This window comes from Amblyraja radiata, chromosome 22 (genome assembly GCF_010909765.2).
Source record: "Amblyraja radiata isolate CabotCenter1 chromosome 22, sAmbRad1.1.pri, whole genome shotgun sequence".
NCBI lineage: Eukaryota > Metazoa > Chordata > Chondrichthyes > Rajiformes > Rajidae > Amblyraja > Amblyraja radiata.
This window is the reverse complement of record NC_045977.1, coordinates 42,456,605-42,478,776: the sequence shown is the minus strand read 5'-3', so window position 1 is coordinate 42,478,776 and position 22,172 is coordinate 42,456,605. Positions and strand designations below refer to the sequence as shown.

Sequence of the window (22,172 nt, the reverse complement as noted above, 5' to 3'; positions counted from 1 at the left end):
ACAGCACCTCATATTCAGCTTGGCTAGTTTACAACAGAACGGTGTGAACATCTAATTCTCCAATTCCCCCCCACCCTGGTCAGCACATATTCCCCCACCACCTCCCCCCAGCCCCGACACCCTGTTCCGTTCCCCTTCTCCTCATGCTCATCTCCCATCCACCAGTCCCACATTCCCCTTGCTGCAATGTTCAGAATGATTTCAAGGGGATTTTAGGTGCATTTTATTTTAAATATTTTAATAAAGCAATTTAACAAAACAGCTTATATAATTTAAAGTAATTTTTGAATCTTCCAAAGCGGGCGGTAGAGTTGCTGCCTCACAGCGCCACAGATCCAGGTTCCATCCTGACCACGGGTGCTGTCTATACTGGGGTTGTATGTTCTCCCCGTGACCGCGTGGGTTTTCTCCAGGAGCTCCGGTTTCCTTTCACACTCCAAAGACAAGCGGGTTTGTAGGTGAATTGATTTCTGTAACATTGTAAATTGCCTGCAGTGTGTAGGATAGTGCTTGTGTACGGGTGATTGCTGGTCGCTGCAGACTCGATGGGCTGAAGGGCCTCTTTCCATGCTGTATCTCTAAAGTCTAAAGTGTAGGAATATTGAGAAACATTTCAGCTTTGGCTTTGCTCGATGGTTCAGTGGGCTGGGCTGATCTGACGGAGACATCACCAGCTCCAGACACAAGGACATGGTCTTGTGCAGAGTCTGATTGTCCACGTTCACGATGGTCTCAGCATCAGGCCTTTGGCTTTACCAGAGGCAGCACTCACTCAACATGAGCTCCTGGGTGAATGGCTGTTGTTGCTCATCAGGAAACTCACTCAATAAACTATCCAACACCTTGCAAGACCCAGCAAGCTTGGCCATCTTCATTGCCATTATGTTTTCCTTGTATAATACTCAAATTATTGAAGCACAGGTACACTTTTCAAAAGGCATTTGGACAGATATGTTTAAGAAAGAACTGCAGATGCTGGAAAAATTGAAGGCAGACAAAAAAGCTGGAGAAACTCAGCGGGTGAGGCAGCATCTATGGAGCGCAGGAAAAGGTGACGTTTCCTTAGAAATAGGCCAACGTTGCCTATTCCTTTGGACTCATATATGGGTAGGAGGGTTTTAGAGGGCCAAACGCAGGCCAATGGGACCAGCCAAGGAAGCCAACTTGGTTGGCATGGACAAGTTGGGCTGAAAGGTCAGTTTCCCTGCTGTACACGTCTGGGACTCTATTACCCACTAGAATTAGTGTGAAACTCGCTTCTAATTTCACAAAGCACCACAAACACTGCTGTATTTACGATCTGTATTTAAACACTACATTTCAAGGCTCAAGGATGGTGGGGAAGAACGTTAAACTTACTCGGTACCAGATGCACGCTGCTTTGAAGGCGTTCTCGTTGGAACAGGAGCCACAGGACATCGTCTGCACTTGCTTCAAACCCTTAGGAGCTACCTGATGAAGGAAGAAAGTCAAGATTAGACTGAAGATAGACACAAAAAACTGGATTAACTCAGCGGGAGAGGCAGGTTCTCTGGAGAGAAGGAATGGGTGACGTTTCGGGTCGAGACCCTTCTTCAGATTGGTTAGGATAAGATCTTGCTACCAACATAGACTCTAGGCTTGGATAGAGATGGATGTGGAGAGGATGTTTCCACTAGTGGGAGAGTCTGGGACTGGAGGTCACAACCTCAGAATTAAAGGATGTTCTTTTAGGAACATGGGGAGAAATTTCTTTAGTCAGGGGGTGGTGAATCTGGAATTCTTTGCCACAAACGGCAGTGGAGGCCAAGTTAGTGGATATTTTTAAGGCGGAGATAGATAGATTCTTGATTAGTATGAGTTATAGGGAGAAGGCGGGAGAATGAGGTTAGTAGGGAGAGATAGATCAGCCATGATTGAATGGCCGAGTAGACCTGATGGGCCAAATGGCCTAATTCTACTCCTATTCCTTATGACCTTATGACTCTGCATTCACAATGGGATATTGAACTGTAAGCTGAAAACACACACGATCAAAGGGCTTGAAATCTCCCATGTCCCTGCACTCCCCCATTCTCAGCCCAACACCTCGTCCCTGCACTCCCCCACCCTCAGCCCAACACCTCGTCTCTGCAGTCCCCCACCCTCAGCCCAACACCTCGTCTCTGCAGTCCCCCACCCTCAGCCCAACACCTCGTCTCTGCAGTCCCCACCCTCAGCCCAACACCTCGTCCCTGCACTCCCCCACCCTCAGCCCAACACCTCGTCTCTGCAGTCCCCCACCCTCAGCCCAACACCTCGTCCCTGCAGTCCCCCACCCTCAGCCCAACACCTCGTCTCTGCAGTCCCCCACCCTCAGCCCAACACCTCGTCCCTGCAGTCCCCCACCCTCAGCCCAACACCTCGTCTCTGCAGTCCCCCACCCTCAGCCCAACACCTCGCCTCTGCAGTCCCCCACCCTCAGCCCAACACCTCGTCCCTGCAGTCCCCCACCCTCAGCCCAACACCTCGTCTCTGCAGTCCCCCACCCTCAGCCCAACACCTCGTCTCTGCAGTCCCCCACCCTCAGCCCAACACCTCGCTCACGGTGAGACTCACTGAAAGCAGCGACTCGGACAGTCTCTGAACGTAATCCTCAGGGGGCAGGCATCCCAGGGCAGGTCTGTTGATGAAGGTACTCTGTGAGGAAACAGAAAGTTAAGGAGTCATTACCCCATCAGAAGTGACACAGGTCTAACCAACACACCTGGGGTTAAACCACTCGGAAACCTTTGTAAAGGAGACAACGTGAGAACAGTTAAAGAAACAAGGACTTTCACAGGCTCAAGGCACAATCAAATAATACTTAGAGTGTAGGAAGGAACTGCAGGTAGATAGACACAAAATACTGGAGTAACTCAGCGGGACAGGCAGCATCTCTGGAGAGAAGGAATGGGTGATGTTTCGGGTCGAGACCCTTCTTCACACTGCCTCAGATGTGGCTGCATGTCCTAAAACTCGCCTGTGTAAGAAACAAAGATCCTCACTGTCCTCCCCCAGTTGTGTTTCTGGTTTTATGAATGACCTCAGGTAGACCTCTGGTAGACCTCTGGTAGACCGCCCACCTGTGTCACTAGACGGGATCATTGACCTAAACTTGACTCTACTTCCCAAAACCTGCCAGCTGTTTGATTCAGCTTTTTGTCACTGGCTAAAACTCTTTCTGTGCTTCACGTTGACCAATGACTTCCACACTGCATCTTAAATCTTCCTAATTTTAAAGGAACTAAATAAGGGGATTGCCAATATTTAGATAATTAGTCACTAACTAACTAACTAACTAACTAACTAACTAACTAACTAACTAACTAACTAACTAACTAACTAACTAACTAACTAACTAACTAACTAACTAACTAACTAACTAACTAACTAACTAACTAACTAACCAACCAGGGAATAATTTAGGCCCCATTAACTTTTTCAAAGTTTCTCATCAATATTAACATTTGTGCCACACACAAACCATAGTTTCATTGAATTCCCAGCACAGAAACAGTTTGTTGCTGTCCAGTCCTGCATCATTCCATTAAACTTTCATCTAGTGTCAGCAAATCCATCCTTGCTTTCTTCCGCATCTTTATCTATTTCCCCTTAAGTGCGTCTGTGCTTTCCCAATACTTATAGAAGCATGTTCCACAACCTTATCCACACAAGGACATTTCTCTTGAATTCATCGTTGCATTAACAGAGCCTTGTTTTGGGTCTCTCTCGCATTATCTTCTTGTCTGGTCTCCAACTTCAGAGACCTCTAATATCAACCTTCTCATTTGTGGAGAAACTAGACCAACTCGTTCAGTCTTTGCCGATAAGAGTATCTTGTTAGTTCCAAAATCAGCTCTGTACCTTGGTTTGTAAATTCTCTAGTATATTTTATTCATTGTAGGGAACATAGTGTACAGAACCCCAGCCCCTGGTTCACTCAAGGTTCAAGATAAGTCACTTTTGTTTGAGAATTTATTTGCTCCGACTATGAATCAAGTCGGAGCAAATAAATTCTCAAACAAAAGTTTAAACTTATCTTGAACCTTGAGTGAACCAGGGGCTGGGGTGCTGTACACTATGTTCCCTACAATGATTAAAATATTCTCGAGGATTTACAAACCAAGGCACAGAGCTGATTTTGGAACTAACAAGATACTCTTATCGGCAAAGTTCTCCAGAGATGCTGATTGGTACTGAGAGGTACTGATTAGGGATGATCAACCATGATCACATTGAATGGCGGTGCTGGCCCGAAGGGCCGAATGACCTACTCCTGCACCTATTGTCAATTGTCTATTGAGTTATTCCAGCACTCTGTGAAACGTCACCTATCCATGTTCTCCACAGATGCTGCCTGACCCGCTGAGTTACTCCAGCACTCTGTGTTTTTCTTTGCTGTAAACCATACCGAAAGCATGGTCTGAATTTCTTTGTTTCTTCATAATGTGTCTTACTGGGAACTGAATGCACAACATCTGATTCACACGAGCACATGATTTAAACATCTCTTTGTACCCAGTTGACAAACTCTGGTGTGGAAAAAGAGACTTTTTTTTTACTCCTGAATTAATGCAAACAGAATTCTCACAAATTAACCCAGAACATGTGTTGCCTTACAGCACGTAAACACAGAAACATATTCATGTTTCCAAACTACTTTAAAACAAAAGAAAATATTGCATTAATTCAAATACAAAACATTGTGAAATGCTGATTATGCTCCATGAGAAAGCAGTTGGGTCTTTATTCACTATCATTGCTGAGAGCTTGCTCTGAATCTCAGGTGAACGCACACATGGTTCTTCTTCCCGACAGCGATTAAACACGACAACCTCAAAACTACATAGACTATTATTGTTATTATTGGACAATTATGTTTTTTTTAATGTGTGCGTATGTATATACACATACTCACAAATACACATATGTATAGATTATATGAGACATTTATGATTATACAGGTATATGTGTATTTGTGAGTATGTGTATATATAGCCACCGGGTGGCGCCAGCAATGGCGGCCTCGCCAACAGTCTGTCTGTTCCTTCCTTCTTTGTTGATTTTTTAGTATGTGTTAAACGTATGTTTTTACTGTTCTTGTTTTATGTGGGTGGGGGTGGGGGAGTTCCGTATCGTATCTCCTTCTGCACTGCGACCTAACATTGAGGAGCTGGCAGCCTTTGCTGGAGACTAATTTCGAGAGTTCCACCGCAGGAGCTTGCGGACTTACCATCGCGGAGACTGAGATCCCTTCGCCAGGGATCGGTCTCCGCGCTCCAACCGTGGGTGCCTGCGGACTTTAACATCTCAGAGCCCGTGGTCTCTGGTTAGAGACCGACTTCAGGAACTCTAAGCCGCAGGAGCTTCGACCCCCCCCCCCCCCCCGACGTGGGAGCTTCGACAGCCCCGACTGTGGATGGCTCGACTACCCCGACCGCGGGAGAATAAAGAGGAAGCAGATTGGAGTTTTTTGCCTTCCATCACAGTGAAGAATGAGGGGAATCCACTGTGGTGGATGTTTATGTTAACTTTTATGTAGTTGTGTGTCTTGGTGCTTTTTTATCGTATAGCTGCATGGTAATTCACATATCACTGTACCTTAATTAGTACACGTGACAATTAAAGACCTTTGAAACCTTTGATATACACACTGAACTTTATTTTCCTCTCATTTATTATGTTGTTTACAGTGTACTATGCTTACATATTCTGTTGTGCTGCTGCAAGTAAGGGTCTTGTAGATTGGCTATTGCATGTTAGCCAATCAGAATGCTTAGTAATTATAACTGCCTAAAGCATGCTTTAGTGTAAGAACTCGCCTACTATCTTCAGTAGCTGCAGTAGACTGAATGTACTGCCTATGTGATGATGAGCTGAACATTAAAGATGCTTGTACCCCAACCAGTGTGAGAGTGAGGTACTTACAGATCTCATTGTTCTATCTGGGACACATAACAATAAAACACTCAGGACTTGTGATGTGGGGCTTTGAGGAAATGCCAGGTACAATGACCTGAGACCATTCACCTGTGGACATTGTCAACGTGCTGCTGCTGAGCTTTGGGCTGGGCTAACAAGGACACTAAAGCTGTCTGCACCACCGTTTGGCATGTGCTGATACATACAGGATGCATAAAGTAACTGGGGCAGGTAAATAAGCAGGTACATACCACGTTGTGAGGATTCTGCAGCACCTTGATAAGTGCGGGGTGGTTGTAACCTGGACAGTAAAAGAGAACACGTTACCAACATGCCTCCATTTCTACATTACTACTGGCTGATTTTATTTTAGATTAAATTATTCATCAGCATTTCGAATACAGAAATTGAGCTCATATATTCACGGCAAATCAGTTGCATTTGCACAAGAAAATCATTGCAAGAATAAACAATGGTAATTTGCAGATTTGTATTGATCAGCTGTGTAATTGTTGATATGGCTCAATCAGATTTCAAATTAAAGAAAAATCAAATTCAGGAGATTGTCAATGAAGGAACACTACAGCTAGCTGGATATCTACTAATGAGAAGTTGATCAAGTAATGTCGCAGCTGGCAGCTCCTTAAGTTATTTCCAAACATACTTCGTAAGTGCAACAGCAAACATACAACCAGGTAGTAGATAAGATTCAGCTTAGTTACGATTTTACAATCCATGTGCAAGGCTGAACGACACGGACAATTGTTGTGATGTTATATTTTATATTTTACAATCGCATCGTGGCGATTCTCATCGGTCGATTGGTATGTGATCCCAACTGCTCATGTTTGGCCCATATCCCTCTAAACCATTCCTATCCATGTTCCTGACCAAATGTGGTGATTGTACCTGCTGCAACTACCTCCTCTGACCATTGAATCATACACCCACCTCCCTCTGAGTGAAACGTTGCCCCTTAGGTTCCTATTAAATCTTTCCCCTCCCTTTATTCCCGCTGTACTCAGCAAGATTCTCATCCTCATATTTAACACCACTGCCTCGCCTCTTCCCAATCTCCGTGACTCTCCCGGCCCGACAACCCTCGACAGAACACTATCACCGAAGCCCAATGGTCAACAAAGCCTCATGGTCTCTCACAAAATTAATTACATTATGGATTATGTTTGTGACGTTTCACAGAGTGCAGGAGTAACACAGTGGGTCAGGCAGCATCTGTGGGGAACATGGATAGGTTACGTTTCACAGAGTGCTGGAGTAACTCAGCGGGTCAGGCAGCATCTGTGGAGAACATGGACAGGCGTACACATAGTCGGAGAGTAGGCTAGTTCAGTTTCAGTCCAGTTTAGTTCAGTTTATTGTCACGTGTACCGAGGTACAGTGAAAAGCTTTTGTTGCGCGCTATCCAGTCAGCGGAAAGACAATACATGATTATAATTATGCCATTCACAGTGTATATGAGAGCCGTGGGAATCACAGAGACGTAGCAGTGGGAGATAGTCCCACAGAACTCCTGCCACTTCTGCAAGGCAGGCACACCTCGATGTGATTTCCCAGTGGACCAGTGAAATGTAGACACAAGGAACATCAGGTGTTGGTTTACAAAAACAGACACAAAGTCCTGGGATTACTCAGCGGGTCGGGCAGCATCTCTGGAGACAATGGATAAGTTTACACATATTCTCCAGAGATGCTGCCTGACTTGCTGAGTTGCTTTTTTTCCCAGCACGGATGTTGATCTGTGAAGAATCTATGGGAGCGTTGTTTTCACAAATCGACATCTTTGATTCCTGTGCTAAGATCAACGTCCAAAATGTCATTCCTCTTTGCCTTGCAGATTAAAACCTGGCCTTGACTGTGGTCATGGAGTTAGTATGCGTTGCATTAGTTATTGTCTGCTGTTTGTGCACTGATTTCCTGGCATCAGGTTAATCACTGATTAACTGACATCGGGCGATCACGGTGGTGCAGCGGTAGAGTTGCTGCCTTACAGCACTTGCAGTGCCGGAGATCCGGTTCGATCCCCACTATGGGTGCTATCTGTACGGAGTTTGTACCTTCTCCACGTGACCTGCGTGCGTTTTCTCCGAGATCTTTGGTTTCCTCCCACACTCCAAAGATGTACAAGATTTGTAGGTTAATTTGCTTGGTATAGATTAAATCTGTCCCTCGTGCATGAGGATAGTGTTAGTGTGTGGGGATCGCTGTTCACCGTGGACTCGGTGGGCCGATGTGCCTGTTTCCACGCTGTATCTCTAAACTAAACTGGCATCAGGTCTAGAGGTTCATGCTGAACTCTGTCAGTGGCCTGTCTCCAGTTCTGATCTTGTTGAGTTGTAGGATGTATAATTCTGGCCCTGTCACTCTGGGCTCTTCCTCAGGCCCATAAGATGGATTGAAAACTCCCATGATGCTGCCTCTCACATCCCTGTAGCCTGTGGTTAACTGTAGCCACAAGGAACTGCAGGTGATGGTCTACGAGAGAGAGAAAAAAGTACAAAGTGCTGGAGTAATTCAGCGGGTTAGGCAGCATCTCTGGAGGACATGGATAAATGACGTTTCGGGTTGGGACCCTTCTTCACACCCTAAACGTCACCTATCCACGTTCTCCAGAAATGCGGCATGTACTCGCTGGAGTTTAGACGAATGAGGGGGGACCTCATTGAAACGTACAGAATAGTGAAAGTCCTGGATAGAGTGGATGTGGAGAGGATGTTTCCACTCGTGGGAGAGTCTAGGACTAGAGGTCACAGCCTCAGAATTAAAGGACGTTATTTTAGGAAAGAGATGAGGAGACATTTCTTGAGTCAGAGGGTGGTGAATCTGTGGAACTCATTGCCACAGAAGGCTGTGGAGGCCAAGTCAGTGGGTATTTCTAACGCAGAGATAGATAGGTTCTTGATTAGTACGGGTGTCATTGAATATGGGGAGAAGGCAGGAGAATGAGGTTAGGAGGGAGAGATAGATCAGCCATGATTGAATGGTGGAGTAGATGGGCTGAATGGCCTAATTCTACTCCTATTCCTTATGACCTTATAACTTGCTGAGTTAACACAGCACTTTGTGTGTATTTAGTCTGTAGGTAGCATTTGATGGGACCCACGTCATATTAGCCGACGCTCATAAGAGACATAAAATTAATTTACCACTGCTGACTGGGTTGCTAGGCAACAGCCATTAATTGTATTATTACACTGACAACCATTTTAAATAACCTTTCAGACATGGTCGACAAAAATGCTGGAGAAACTCAGCGGGTGAGGCAGCATCTATGGAGTGAAGGAATAGGTGACGTTTCGGGTTGAGACCCGGTAGGGTCTAATCCTTCGCTCCATAGATGCTGCCTCACCCGCTGAGTTTCCCGAAACGTCACCTATCCCTTTGCTCCATACATGCTGCCTCACCCGCTGAGTTTCTCCAGCATTTTTCGTCTGCCTTTGATTTTTCCAGCATCTGCAGTTCTTTCTTGAACATTTTAGATATGGTCAATCAATTTTCCAGTAAGTACAGTAAGTACGGTAAATGTATATTTTACTGTGGACATAAATACATCTTTTACGGTAAATATGTCTTTTACAGTGTTGCTTCAGTTTGAACACCTATCACCAGCTATTAGCATAATGAGATCCAGTTTAGCTGGTTATACACAACATATCTTCATGCAGAGATTATAAACTTTGAAGTAAATCATCTGGATCAGTTTTTAAGCGTGTCACTTGAAGCCCTTTCAGGCGACTTCCCTACAACCATCAGATTCTTGAACCAAGTTCAACACTAGAACACTGCAGACTATCTCTGTGGCTTCACCAAGGTTTTTTATTTTATTTTCTCATTATGTTTTTGTGTTAATAGCCTGTTATTTTTGCAGCCCTCTTCTCTTTTGCTGTTGTTCGTGTAAGATTGAACTGATTTTTTCGATGGACTGCCGTCTTGAAGCCGTCTTGCAAGACTTTTGTAGGCAGCAACAAATCCCGTCACCTGATTCCTGTTAGCCACTAGCACTTAGAACACACTTCCGTACCACTTTGGCAGGAAGCCTTCAGCTAATGGCGCAACACACAAAGATGCTCAACTCTCTCCATACTGTACTTTGTACAGCTTTACACTCAGAGAGCCAACGTGTACAGATGTGCGGGGTACATTGCCGTTCACACACAGAGGGTGCCTGGAACGCGCTGCCAGGGGTGCTGGTGGAGGCAGATGCGATAGTGGCGTTTAAGAGGCTTTTGGCTAGGCACATGGATATGCAGGGAATGGAGGGATATGGATTATGCGCAGGTAGATATGAGATGGACTTGTCACCATGCTTGGCACAGATATTGTGGGCTGAAGGGCCTGCTCTGTACTGTACTATGTTCTATGTTCTAGGCTTCCATCCAGCATTGAACACATGCATCCAGAACACAAACTGATTGTTTACCAAATAACTTGCATCCACCATTATTAATTCAGCATTTATAAACCAAATCCAGTCATTTTAAAAATGGGTTATTCGCAGCTCTCTTCTAAAAGGTCAATGCAGAAGATGAGTTCAGCCGTGGCAGTTTCAACATGACTGTGCATGTACGCAAAGGTTTACATGGAAACCACTGATTATAGCATTTGTTCTTGCGGAGATGTCAAATTGGGGCATTCTGTAGAAACACAGCATGCAATTGGTGATGCCAATAAGTGCAGCTGCATTGTTGGGCGGCAGCAGTCGCATCTAATGGGACGCAATCGTGCTGTTTGTGTGAGTTTGTGCAAACACTCACTGCTACTGGGTCATTATTGTCACCCGTGTCGAGGTACAGCGAGACGGTTTTGTAACATGCTATCCAATCGAATTCCATCATACAGTACATGTGTACAATCGAGCCGCGTGCAAGTCCAGCTAGAGTGAAGTGCGTAGTACCAGACGGCCACTCCCTCTTCTTCTGAAAACACACACCTCCAGATTCAGGGACAGTTTCTTCCCAGCTGTTATCAGGCAACTGAACCATCCCACCACAACTAGAGAGCGGTCCTGAACTACTATCTACCTCATTGGTGACCCTGGGACTATCCTTGATCGGGGTTTACCTTGCACTCCCAAATAACAAAAGACCCACCAATCACCGTGTATGGTATGTGTAGATCAGTGCATGCTCCTTTAACATAGTGACCTCACCACTACTAACCACTCCCCATTATCTTCAGTATAACTGTAGCCTCCCCACGTCTCTCTCGCTCTCTAGCTCCAGTGACAGACCACGGACAGCTAGGACACGGTGTGTGTTTTATACCAGTGTCTATAATAAAACATGTAGTGAAGACCACGCGTGTTTGGAAGACATTACATGGTGTCAAGAAGCCGTACTTCGCGCCTCCTGTCTATCGGGTTTTTGTTTGCTCTCCCCCAGTTCCAATTTCCCTGTTATTTGCCATGGCTAACTCGTGTCGTAAACCTGACGTGCTGGTGTTTGACTCAGACATCGTGCACCGTTGGGCGGTCTTCAAACGCGATTTCCAGCATTACATCGCGATCGCCCATGCCAATGCCACCCCGGAGGTGCGGGCACATCTGCTACTCAACCTGGCTGGCCCGGAGGCCATGGAACGTTCGGAATCGTTCGAGTACGGCGCTGGTGAGGATGCTGAGGACCCGGTATGTCTTTTGGCTAAATTCACCGCGCTCTGTGACATTCCTACTAATTGCATCATTGAGCGGTTTAAGTTTTTCACCAGACGCCATGAAGGACAGGGTGGAGTCGACTCTGCGCCACATGGTGGCCACGGGCATACTCAAGGAGGTGAGTGATCCCACCCGGTGGGTCTCCACCATGGTTGTTGCAGCAAAGAAGGACAAGAGCGAGATTCGAATCTGCATCAACCCAAAGGACCTAAACCTTGCCATCAAGCGCCCGCACTACCCCATGCGAACGGTGGAGGACGTCACTGCACAGGTTGGCCCCGCCAAGAGCTCTTTCTGGCAGATTCCGCTGGACGAACGTTCCTCCTTCCTGACCACCTTCAGCACTCCTTTCGGCAGGTTCCGTTTCCTCCGCATGCCTTTCGGGATCAACTCTGCCAGCGAGGTTTTCCAGCGCACCATGGAGCAGCTGTTTGCCGGTCTGCCGTGTGCTATCATTGTCGACGACATCCTGGTGTACGGGAGGGACGTCGCCGAGCACGACCTCCACCTCCGTCAAATCCAGGATAGGGCTCGTGAGGTCAACCTCAAACTGAACCCCAAGAAGTGCCGTTTCCGCGTCCCGGAGGTCACGTACGTGGGACACGTCTTCACGGCTGAGGGTCTGAAGCCAGACCCACAGAAGACGGCTGCGGTCTCGGGGATGCCCGCTCCGACCGACGTGCCCAGCCTGCAACGCTTTCTGGGCATGGTGAACTACCTGGGGAAATTCATTCCCGACCTCAGCGAGCTGAGTGCGCCCTTGAGGGAACTGACCAAGAAGGACACCGCCTGGGTTTGGTTCCTGCACCATCAGTCGGCTTTCGAAGCCCTGAAGTCCCAGTTGGTCCGCGCCCCCACTCTCAAATTCTTCGACCTCAAGCGCCCCAGCGTCCTCACCTGCGATGCCTCGAAGTTCGGTCTTGGTGCCGCCTGCCTGCAGCTCTACGACAGGCTACAGCTGCCTGTCTCCTACGCTTCCCGCACCATGACCCCTGCTGAGCAGCGTTACGCTCAGATCGAGAAAGAGCTCCTTGCCGTGGTGTTTGCCTGCTCGAAGTTCAAGGACTACATCCTGGGCAACACCTTCACTATTGAGACCGACCACCAGCCACTGGTCACGATCCTGAATAAGCCGATACACGTTGCCTCATCCCGCCTGCAGCGTATGATGCTGCAGCTCCAGCGCTTCACCTTTCGAATTGTGTACCGCAAGGGCAAGGACATGTTTGTGGCCGACACGCTGTCCCGCGCACCGCTGGCGTCCACTGCCCAACACCCGTACGAGTCGTCTGACCTGATGATATTGAACGTTAACATTGTGCCTTCCCAGCAGATGCAGTCCCTGGTTCAGCACACTGCCAAGGATCCTGCCCTGCAACAGCTTGCGGACGTCATCCGCCGTGGCTGGCCCGACCGCCGCTCGTCCCTGCCTGATGGCGCTGCGCCATACTTCCTCGTCCGGGATGAACTTGTACTGCACGACGGCGTGGTGGTGAAGGGCCACAAGGTCGTGGTGCCTGCTGGGCTGTGGGACCACTACTTCCAGTCTGCCCACTGCGGCCATCCAGGGGCCGAAGCCACTCTGTCCCAGGCCCAAAGTCAGTTTTATTGGCCCGGCATGGCGCAAGACATCCGGGACAGGGTCTCTGCCTGCTCGACCTGCAACTGCCTCGCTCCCCACCAGCAACGCCAGCCGCTCCTGCAGCAGCCTGCCCCCGCCTTGCCGTGGATGTCGGTCGCCACTGACATTTTTTTGAGTGGCGTGGCAAACATTTCCTGGTCCTTGTGGACTCCTACTCCAGCTGGTTCGAGGTGGATCAGCTGCCCACCCTCACATCTGCTGCTGTCATCGGGAAGCTGCGCCGCCACTTTGCGACCTTTGGCTCCCCAGTTACTTTGCAGTCTGACAACGGCAGCCAGTTCTCCAGTGCGGAGTTCAGCACCTTCGCTGCATCCTGGAACTTTCGCCACATCACCAGCAGCCCCGAGTACCCGCAGAGCAACGGCCTTGCTGAGCGCGCCGTCCGCAGTGCTAAGGAGTTGCTGGAGCATTGCAGACTTTCCCGGTCGGACTTTTACCTGGCCATCCTCAACCTCCGCAATATTTCCCGCGACCCTGCCCTGGGCTCGCCTGCTCAGCGGCTCATGTCCCGCACCACACGCCCTCCGATCCCTGTCTCCCAGCGATCTCTGCAACCCGTGGTCCTCAGCCCTGCCACCGTCCAGGAGCGATTTGCCCAGAAACAGGCCATCCAGAAGCGCTCCCACGACAAGTCCTGTCGTCCCCTTCCGCGTCTCTTCCCGAATCAGGTGGTCCGGATGCGGTCCCCCTCCGGCCACTACCGGCTAGCCGTGGTCGTCGGCTCTGCGGGCTCTCCTCGGTCTTACCTCATTGACTACGAGGGTACCATCTACCGCCGGTCCCGCCAGCATTTGCTCCTGGTCAACGAGCCCGCTCCACACCCTGCTGCCCCTTTTGCCCCTCCGGTTCCTTCCTCTCTGCCCTCCACTCCTTGCATGCCCAGGACTCTGCCGTCTCAGCTCTGTGTGCCCCGTTCTCCCCCGGCTCCTCCCAGTCGGCATTCGCCTTCCTCGCCCGCTCCCGTGCCCGCTTCTCCCGCTTCACCTCCCCGCTCTCCTCGTCATCCCTCTCCCGCAAGTTCTCCTGCCCGTTCCCCTGTCGCCGCCCCGGCTCTCGTCCCTGCTCTTCTTGCGGAGGGGGGGGAGGGTGGGCTGCGCACCCGCTCCGGGCGGTTGGTCAAACCGCCTGTACGTTACGGGGAGTTTGCGTGAATGTGTTAACTGTTTCCTGCCGGTGTACGCGCGGAGGGTGTTTCTAGCGTATGAGTCGTGGTCGCACTGTCACTGCTATAATACTTTGTTTCCGAGGGGAAGGATGTAGATCAGTGCATGCTCCTTTAACATAGTGACCTCACCACTACTAACCACTCCCCATTATCTTCAGTATAACTGTAGCCTCCCCACGTCTCTCTCGCTCTCTAGCTCCAGTGACAGACCACGGACAGCTAGGGCACAGTGTGTGTTTTATACCAGTATCTATAATAAAACATGTAGTGAAGACCACGCGTGTTTGGAAGACATTACAGCATGTTCCACGTGTGTTGAGTGTAGTTAACTTGAAGGGCCCGCCCCACCACGCCAGGTAATTCAAGAGTTCTCCCGAGTTTCTCCTGATTCGAACTCGGAGAATTACGGTAATAGCCGCTCGTAGGTACTCGGGGCTCTCGTGGACATTTTTCAACACGTTGAAAAATCTTCCCGAGCTTACCGCGTTTCCCGAGTACCTGCCGTTAGCGTTATGAACCGCTAAAGAGACATCCCGAGCTCCGTCGTACCCGCTTGGGAGAGCTCTTGAATTACCTTGTACAGTGGGACAGCCCCTTAACACAGACTGAGAATAAATCAGTAGTTGCGGGGTTTATGTTCTCTGGTCACAGCGAGGCAGAATGTATTTGTAGTACGACAGAATGTGTAGATTTATCATCTTCCTCATTTGTGTCTTCTGTTATAATAGTTACTGCCAGTGCAAACCTTTTACTGTACAATTTAAGACAGACACAAAATGCTGGAGTAACTCAGTGGGTCAGGCAGCATCTGTGGAGAACATGGATAGGTGACATTTCACAGAGTGCTGGAGTAACTCAGCGGGTCAGGCAGCATCTGTGGAGAACATGGATTGGTGACGTTTCACAAAATGCTGGAGTTACTCAGTGGGTCAGGCAGCATCTGTGGAGAACATGGATAGGTGACGTTTCACAGAGTGCTGGAGTAACTCAGTGGGTCAGGCAGCATCTGTGGAGAACATGGATTGGTGACGTTTCACAAAATGCTGGAGTTACTCAGTGGGTCAGGCAGCATCTGTGGAGAACATGGATAGGTGACGTTTGACAGTGCTGGAGTTACTCAGCGGGTCAGGCAGCATCTGTGGAGAACATGGATAGGTGACGTTTCACAGAGTGCTGGAGTAACTCAGCGGGTCAGGCAGCATCTGTGGAGAACATGGATAGGTGGCGTTTGACATTGCTGGAGTTACTCAGCGGGTCAGGCAGCATCTGTGGAGAACATGGATAGGTGACGTTTCACAGAGTGCTGGAGTAACTCAGCGGGTCAGGCAGCATCTGTGGAGAACATGGATTGGTGACGTTTCACAGAGTGCTGGAGTAACTCAGCGGGTCAGGCAGCATTCTGTGGAGGTGATGTTTTGGGTCGAGACCCTTCTTCAGAGTCAGGAGAGAGGGGAAAGAGAGGTATAGACGGTACTTAGGAGATATGAATGGAAGATATGCAGAAAGCAACGATAATCAAGGAACGGTGGAGCCCACAATGGTCCATTGTTGGCTGTGGGAGAACGTGCAATACAGACAGGGCGATAGTAAAACCATCATGATGATGAGGGTGGGGGAGGGACAGAGAGAGAGAGAGGGGACGCAAGGGTTACTTGAAGTTACCGCCGGTCTGTACACTGTCATTCCTATTCTCCACAGATGCTGCCTGACCCGCTGAGTTACTCCAGCACTTTGTGTCGGTCTCCGTTGTAAACCGGCATCTGCAGTTCCTCCCTACACCTTTCACAACACAGTGAGTCGGGGGTCTGATGAGAATCCCACTCATGTACCACATGTAAATGTTATTACATTTTATAATTCTTAAAAGGTATAAAGAAATGTAATCCATGTCACAGACACTCACTCCTGGGGTACAATCCCGTGTGTGATTCAATATTGCAGTGACATGGATTTGTTCACTACCTCTTGCACGAATTGCAGAATCCCTCGCGCTGCCTGCAGTGACCCCATTAACTTCCTGTCACTGGTGATAAATGTCTCCAGAACACAAACAAATGCAGCACTAAAGCTGCCTGACTCGTCCCGTCCACAAACACCGCACTAATCAATGGGCCAGAACTCGCTGAATGACGGAGATAACAGCACTGATTAGCCACCTGAGCATTTAATGATGAAACCCGCTAACAGTTCACACAGCTGAGAAGGGGCAACGCTTGTGGCAACGCTAACTATTGTTCCGCTCACATTGTGAGTTGGACATTTGGCGGCATAAATAAATGTGCCGGATTTCTGCCAGTCTAATTCACCTTCGGTTTTACTGCAAAACATTTCAAAGCACCATTGGACATTTCTGACTCATTCTCATAGTTTCTGAGATGGTGGGAGACCATTGCCGGAATAGTCTTACCTCTCAGCGCTGTGGCCTCAGTTCTAGGCATCACAGCAATGCAGGGACACATCCTTGTACGGTACGGGTACAATGATGAGGGCGGAGCACCAGAGCAAATTCCTTGTATGTGAATACTTGGCCAATAAACTTATTCATTCATTCATTCATTCATTCATTCATTCATGATGCTTCCATCTCCAGCATGTACTGCACACACCCATCACTCTCCTGGTGAACATATGCTCCTCAACTTCCCCCATTTCCTTCCACCAATTACTTTAACTCTATGCCCCCCTGACTTTTGACTCTTGTCAAACGAACAGAATTAGGCCATTCGGCCCATCGTCTACTCTGCCATTCAATCATGGCTGATCTATCTATCCCTCTCAACCTCATTCTCCTGCCTTCTCCCCATAACCCTTGACAACCTTGCTAATCAAGAACCTGTCAATCTCTGCTTTAAAAATACCCAAAGATGACCTCCACAGAGTCTGTGGCAATGAATTCCACAGATTCACCACCCTCTGACTAAATACATTTCTCCTCATCTCCTTCCTAAAAGAACGTCCTTTATTTCTGAGGCTGTGACCTCTAGTCCTTGATTCTCCCACTAGTGGAAACATCCTCTCCACATCCACTCTATCTAAACCTTTCACTATTCTGTACGTTTCAATGAGGTCCCCCCTCATTCTTCTAAACTCTAGCGAGTGCAGGCCCAGTGCCGACAAACGCTCATTATAGGGTTAACCCACTCATTCCTGGGATAATTCTCGTAAACCTCCTCTGGACCCTCTCCAGAGCCAGCACATCCTTCCTCAGATATGAAGCCCAAAATTGCTCACAATACTCCTCGACTCCCCCACTAGTGGAAACATGGGCCTCTGGAAACTGGTCCAGAACCCTCACAAATGTATACTCCTTCCTCATCTGATCCAAAGCAAATGGCCCCAAACTATCAAACCTTTTGTATGTATGTACAGAGCCCTAGTGAGACCACACCTGAAGTATTGTGTGCCGTTTTGATCCCCTAATTTGAGGAAGGACATTCTTGCTATTGAGGGAGTGCAGCGTAGGTTTACAAGGTTAATTCCCGGGATGGCGGTTCTGCCATATGGTGAGAGAATGGAGCAGCTGGGCTTGTACACTCTGGAGTTTAGAAGGATGAGAGGGGATCTCATTGAAACATATAAGATGGTTAAGGGCTTGGACACACTAGAGGCAGGAAACATGTTCCCGATGTTGGGGGAATCCAGAACCAGGGGCCACAATTTAAGAATAAGGAGTAAGCCATTTAGAACGGAGACGAGGAAACACTTTTTCTCACAGAGAGTGGTGAGTCTGTGGAATTTTCTGGCGGTGGAGGCAGGTTCTCTGGAAACTTTCAAGAGAGAGCTAGAGAGGGCTCTTAAAAATAGCGGAGTCAGGGGATATGGGGAGAAGGCAGGAACGGGGTACTGATTGGGGATGATCAGCCATGATCACATTGAATGGCGGTGCTGGCTCGAAGGGCCAAATGGCCTACTCCTGCACCTATTGTCTATTGCCTTTTCTTAATTTTTCATTTCTTCCAAGAAGGACAACTCCAGCTCATCCAATCTCTCAGCACAGGGCTGGTAACATCACAGTGAGAAACAGAGTTATGGTTCTGATGAAAGAGGATTGAGGCATGACATTGACTGTTTCTCTGTCCAGAGATGCTGCCTGACCTGCAGAGTATTGCCAACATTCTCTATTGCATTTTAGATTTCCAGCATCTGTTTGTTTGTTTCTTTCTATCTGGACCTTTGTGGTTAGAGTGAACCACTGATTATGTTTTAGAATCTTAGGGAGTGGGAAACAAAGAGAAAATTAAAGAGAAAGACAAAGCGAGCAAATGGGGACAGTGAGAGGGAAATAATGAAATAGGGAACAAGATCATTTCTTAATAATCCTATAATAATTGATTTCTCTAACTTCAAGTAATCCTTGCATCCCCTCTCTCTCCATCCCTCCTCCACCCAAGTCCTTGTACTAGTTTTAAAGTCGTCTTGTTGAGTCTCATTGTCACTTAGCCCACAGCTAACAGCCTTTATCATAATTCATTTCATATCTTTCATTCATTTGTTCTATACTATATCTCTCTATATCACCGTCTATATCTCTCGTTTCCCTCTTCTCTGACTCTCAGTCTAAAGAAGGGTCTTGACCCGAAACGTTACTCATTCCTTCTCACCAGAGATGCTGCCTGTCCCGCTGAGTTACTCCAGCATTTTGTGTCTGCCTACCGTTTAATCTTCAATGGCACGACAATGGTCTGTTTTCCTTTCTGCTGCTCAGAACAACGCTAGCCACTGATCCTTGCTGTTTGTCAGTGGGGCAGTGCAGTGTGTGATGTCTCATCATGCCCCAGCAATCTTATTTTCATTAACATTGCCCATTCTTTAACTGCTGGAATTCTCCGACTAATGTTCGACCAAAAGGGATCTATTATCCTTTAATCCCCAAAACCATTCCCTGATGGTTGCAGTTACAATACAAAGTAGAGATGAGCAACAAAGGACAGAGATAGCCTACATTCTGAGAACACTGTAAACTGTGAGTAACCACCTGGTTAGTCACTATTGTTATTTTTAACAAAAGAAACGCCTTCAATTGAGAAATGTGGGCAGGCAGCTTGTGATGCTACACCTACACCCGATTATTTCATATTTCCTTCCAATTTAAGAGGCCAAGGAAAAACACAGTGCTGGAGTAACTCAGCGGGTCAGGCAGCATCTGTGGAGAACATGGATAGGTGACGTTTCACAGAGTGCTGGAGTAACTCAGCGGGTCAGGCAGCATCTGTGGAGAACATGGATAGGTGATGTTTCACAGTGCTGGAGTAACTCAGCGGGTCAGGCAGCATCTGTGGAGAACATGGATAGGTGACGTTTCGGGTCGGGACCCTGCGATCAGTCTGAGGAAGGGTCCTGACCCAAAACCTCACCTGTCCATGTTCTCCAGGAATGCTGCCTGACCTGATGATTTACTCCAGCATTTTGCGCCTTTCCTTGGTAAACCACCATCTGCAATTCCTTGTCTCTAAAACCTAGGAGGCCGTTCTGCCCATATGGGCTATGCCAGCTCAACCATCCCATCCCCTCATTGACTCAGGCTGATGTTCTGCAGGTAATCGATCAACCAGCCGTCTGTGGCAATGAGTTCCACAGATTCACCACTGGGGTGTTTGTGGCAATGAGCACTTGAGGTAAACGCACCCAGTCACAAAGAGAACATGGGAACTTCACACAGACAGCAGATGGTCAGGATTCAATCTGTGTTGCTGGAGTTGCAAGGCAGCAGTTCTGCGGCAGAGGGTGTGGGTTCATGGCACAAGCTGCCATAGGATGGAGTTGAAGCAACTACAATGTCAACGTTATGTGGGCAGGTACGTGGATAGGAAAGTTTGAAAGCGATATGGGCCAAATGTGGGTAAATGGGACTAGCTTAGATGGGTCGACATGGATGAGTTGGGCCGAAGGGCCTGTTTCAGTGTTGTATGACTCTCTGCTTACTGTGTGGCTGAAGTGAGACTCGTTCCAACTCCAGCCCATTGGAAACTCAAAGCATCATTGGGCAAGTGTGTTGGACGGCTCTGGGCCTCGACTCACTGGAGTTCAGAAGGATCTCATGGAAACCTACTGATTAATGAAAGGCCTGGATAGAGTGGATGTGGAGAGGATGCTTCCAGTAGTGGGAGAGTCTAGGACCAGGGGGCACAGCCTCGGAATAAAAGGACCTACCTAGAGGACCTCCTGTCTACCTCATTGGAGACCTTTGACCTTTCTTTAATCAGACTTCCATGTTATATCTTTGCACTAAATGACGTGCCCTTTATACTTAGTCTTTGCATCCTGAATGGCCCGTTTGTGTTCATGTATCGTCTTGTTCTTGACTGGATAGCATGCAAACAAAGCTAGTCACTGTATCTCGGTACACGAAGCAATTATAAAGTAAAGGGTCACCGCGCAACGGCACGCGCTAGGCGTACGCCGTCAAGACGCTGCGTATGCCCGTCGAGACGCTGCGTACGGCCTCGATGCGGCTGCGGGCCGACAGGCCGTTGCTGCGCGGAATTTTTGGACAGTGTCAGTTTTTCGGAGCCCCGCGCGATGTCGGGACCAGCCCCGCACAACTCCATACGGCTCGGACGATCGAAGTGGGACCGGCACCGCGAGGGCGTACGGCTCAAGGTCGTGCTTGCTGCATGGAGTCGCATGCTGGTGGGACAGGCTCTTAACTAAACAAAATGAATGGAGATTAGGAGGAATTTCTTTAGCCAGAGGGTGGTGAATCTGTGGAACTCATTGCCACAGACGGCTGTTTGAGGCCAAGTCATTGGGTACTTTTAAAGTGGAGATTGATAGGTTCTTGATTAGTAATAAAGGTGTCAAAGGTTACTGGAAGAAGGCAGGAGAATGGGGTTAGGAGGGAGAGTTAGATCAGCCATGATTGAATGGCGGAGTAGACTTGATGGGCCAAATGGCCTAATTCTGCTCCTATATCCAATGAATTAGCAATTTACAGATTTGAGCTCGTGATAGCAGTGGATTTAAGGGGTGGGAAAATGCAACCTTCACGTGGTCCGCCGTGTTTCGACGAATGCAATCAACCCGGCGTGCACAATCAAATAAGATCAAATAGAACAAGTTGTCCTGCAACTGTAGGCTGTGCACCACATACGCAAGAAGAAGAAGTGGTTTTAAAATGCAGTTAATAATCTGTAATTTAGAACAGCCACAGAAACATATAGTCTTTGAGATAACGACCACATAACGATTGCCACTTTCATTTCACTACACATCTCGTATGTGTATGTGACGAATAAACTTGACTTTAGCTGACTTGATAAATAGTTGACTGTGGTAAAATCCCAGCTGGTTTGTGAATGCACTTCAGGGGAGGAAAGCTTACTCGGTGATGGAAGGAACTGCAGACGCTGGTTTACACCGAAGGTAAATGCAAAATGCTGGAGTAACTCAACAGGGCAGGGCAGCATCTCTGGAGAGAAGGAATGGGTGACGTTTTGGGTCGAGACCCCTCATCAATCACTGTGATCTACACATGACTCCAGACCCATCTATCTGTGATTGACCCAGAGGGTCCACGGTTCTCATGCACAGTGTGACTAGACTGGACAGCCTGCAGAACAAGCTTCTCACTGTATCTCTGTGTCTGTGACAATAAACACACCAACCTTGTACCTTGTACCTTGTGAAGAGTCCACCAGGAACGATACTGGAAGTTGGACAATTTTTACATTTACACCAAGCCAATTAACCTACAAGCCTGCACGTCTTTGGAATGTGGGAGGAAACCGAAGATCTCGGAGAAAACCCACGCAGGTCACGGGGAGAACGTACAG

The 22,172-nt window shown here is 48.1% G+C and overlaps 1 protein-coding gene across 4 annotated transcripts in view; it reads right to left on the bottom strand.

Annotated features, from left to right (window-relative positions):
* The window catches only part of abat (4-aminobutyrate aminotransferase), a 95,023-nt gene that overhangs the window by 18,296 nt on the left and 54,555 nt on the right, over positions 1-22,172 (bottom strand). For all 4 annotated transcript variants that reach the window (XM_033041170.1, XM_033041169.1, XM_033041168.1 and 1 more), the window contains exons 6-8: positions 6,174-6,223; positions 2,578-2,658; positions 1,360-1,452 (exon numbers count right to left, since the gene is read on the bottom strand). In XM_033041170.1, the coding sequence (XP_032897061.1) occupies positions 1,360-1,452; positions 2,578-2,658; positions 6,174-6,223 (224 nt within the window). The remainder of the gene's footprint in view (positions 1-1,359; positions 1,453-2,577; positions 2,659-6,173; positions 6,224-22,172) is intronic.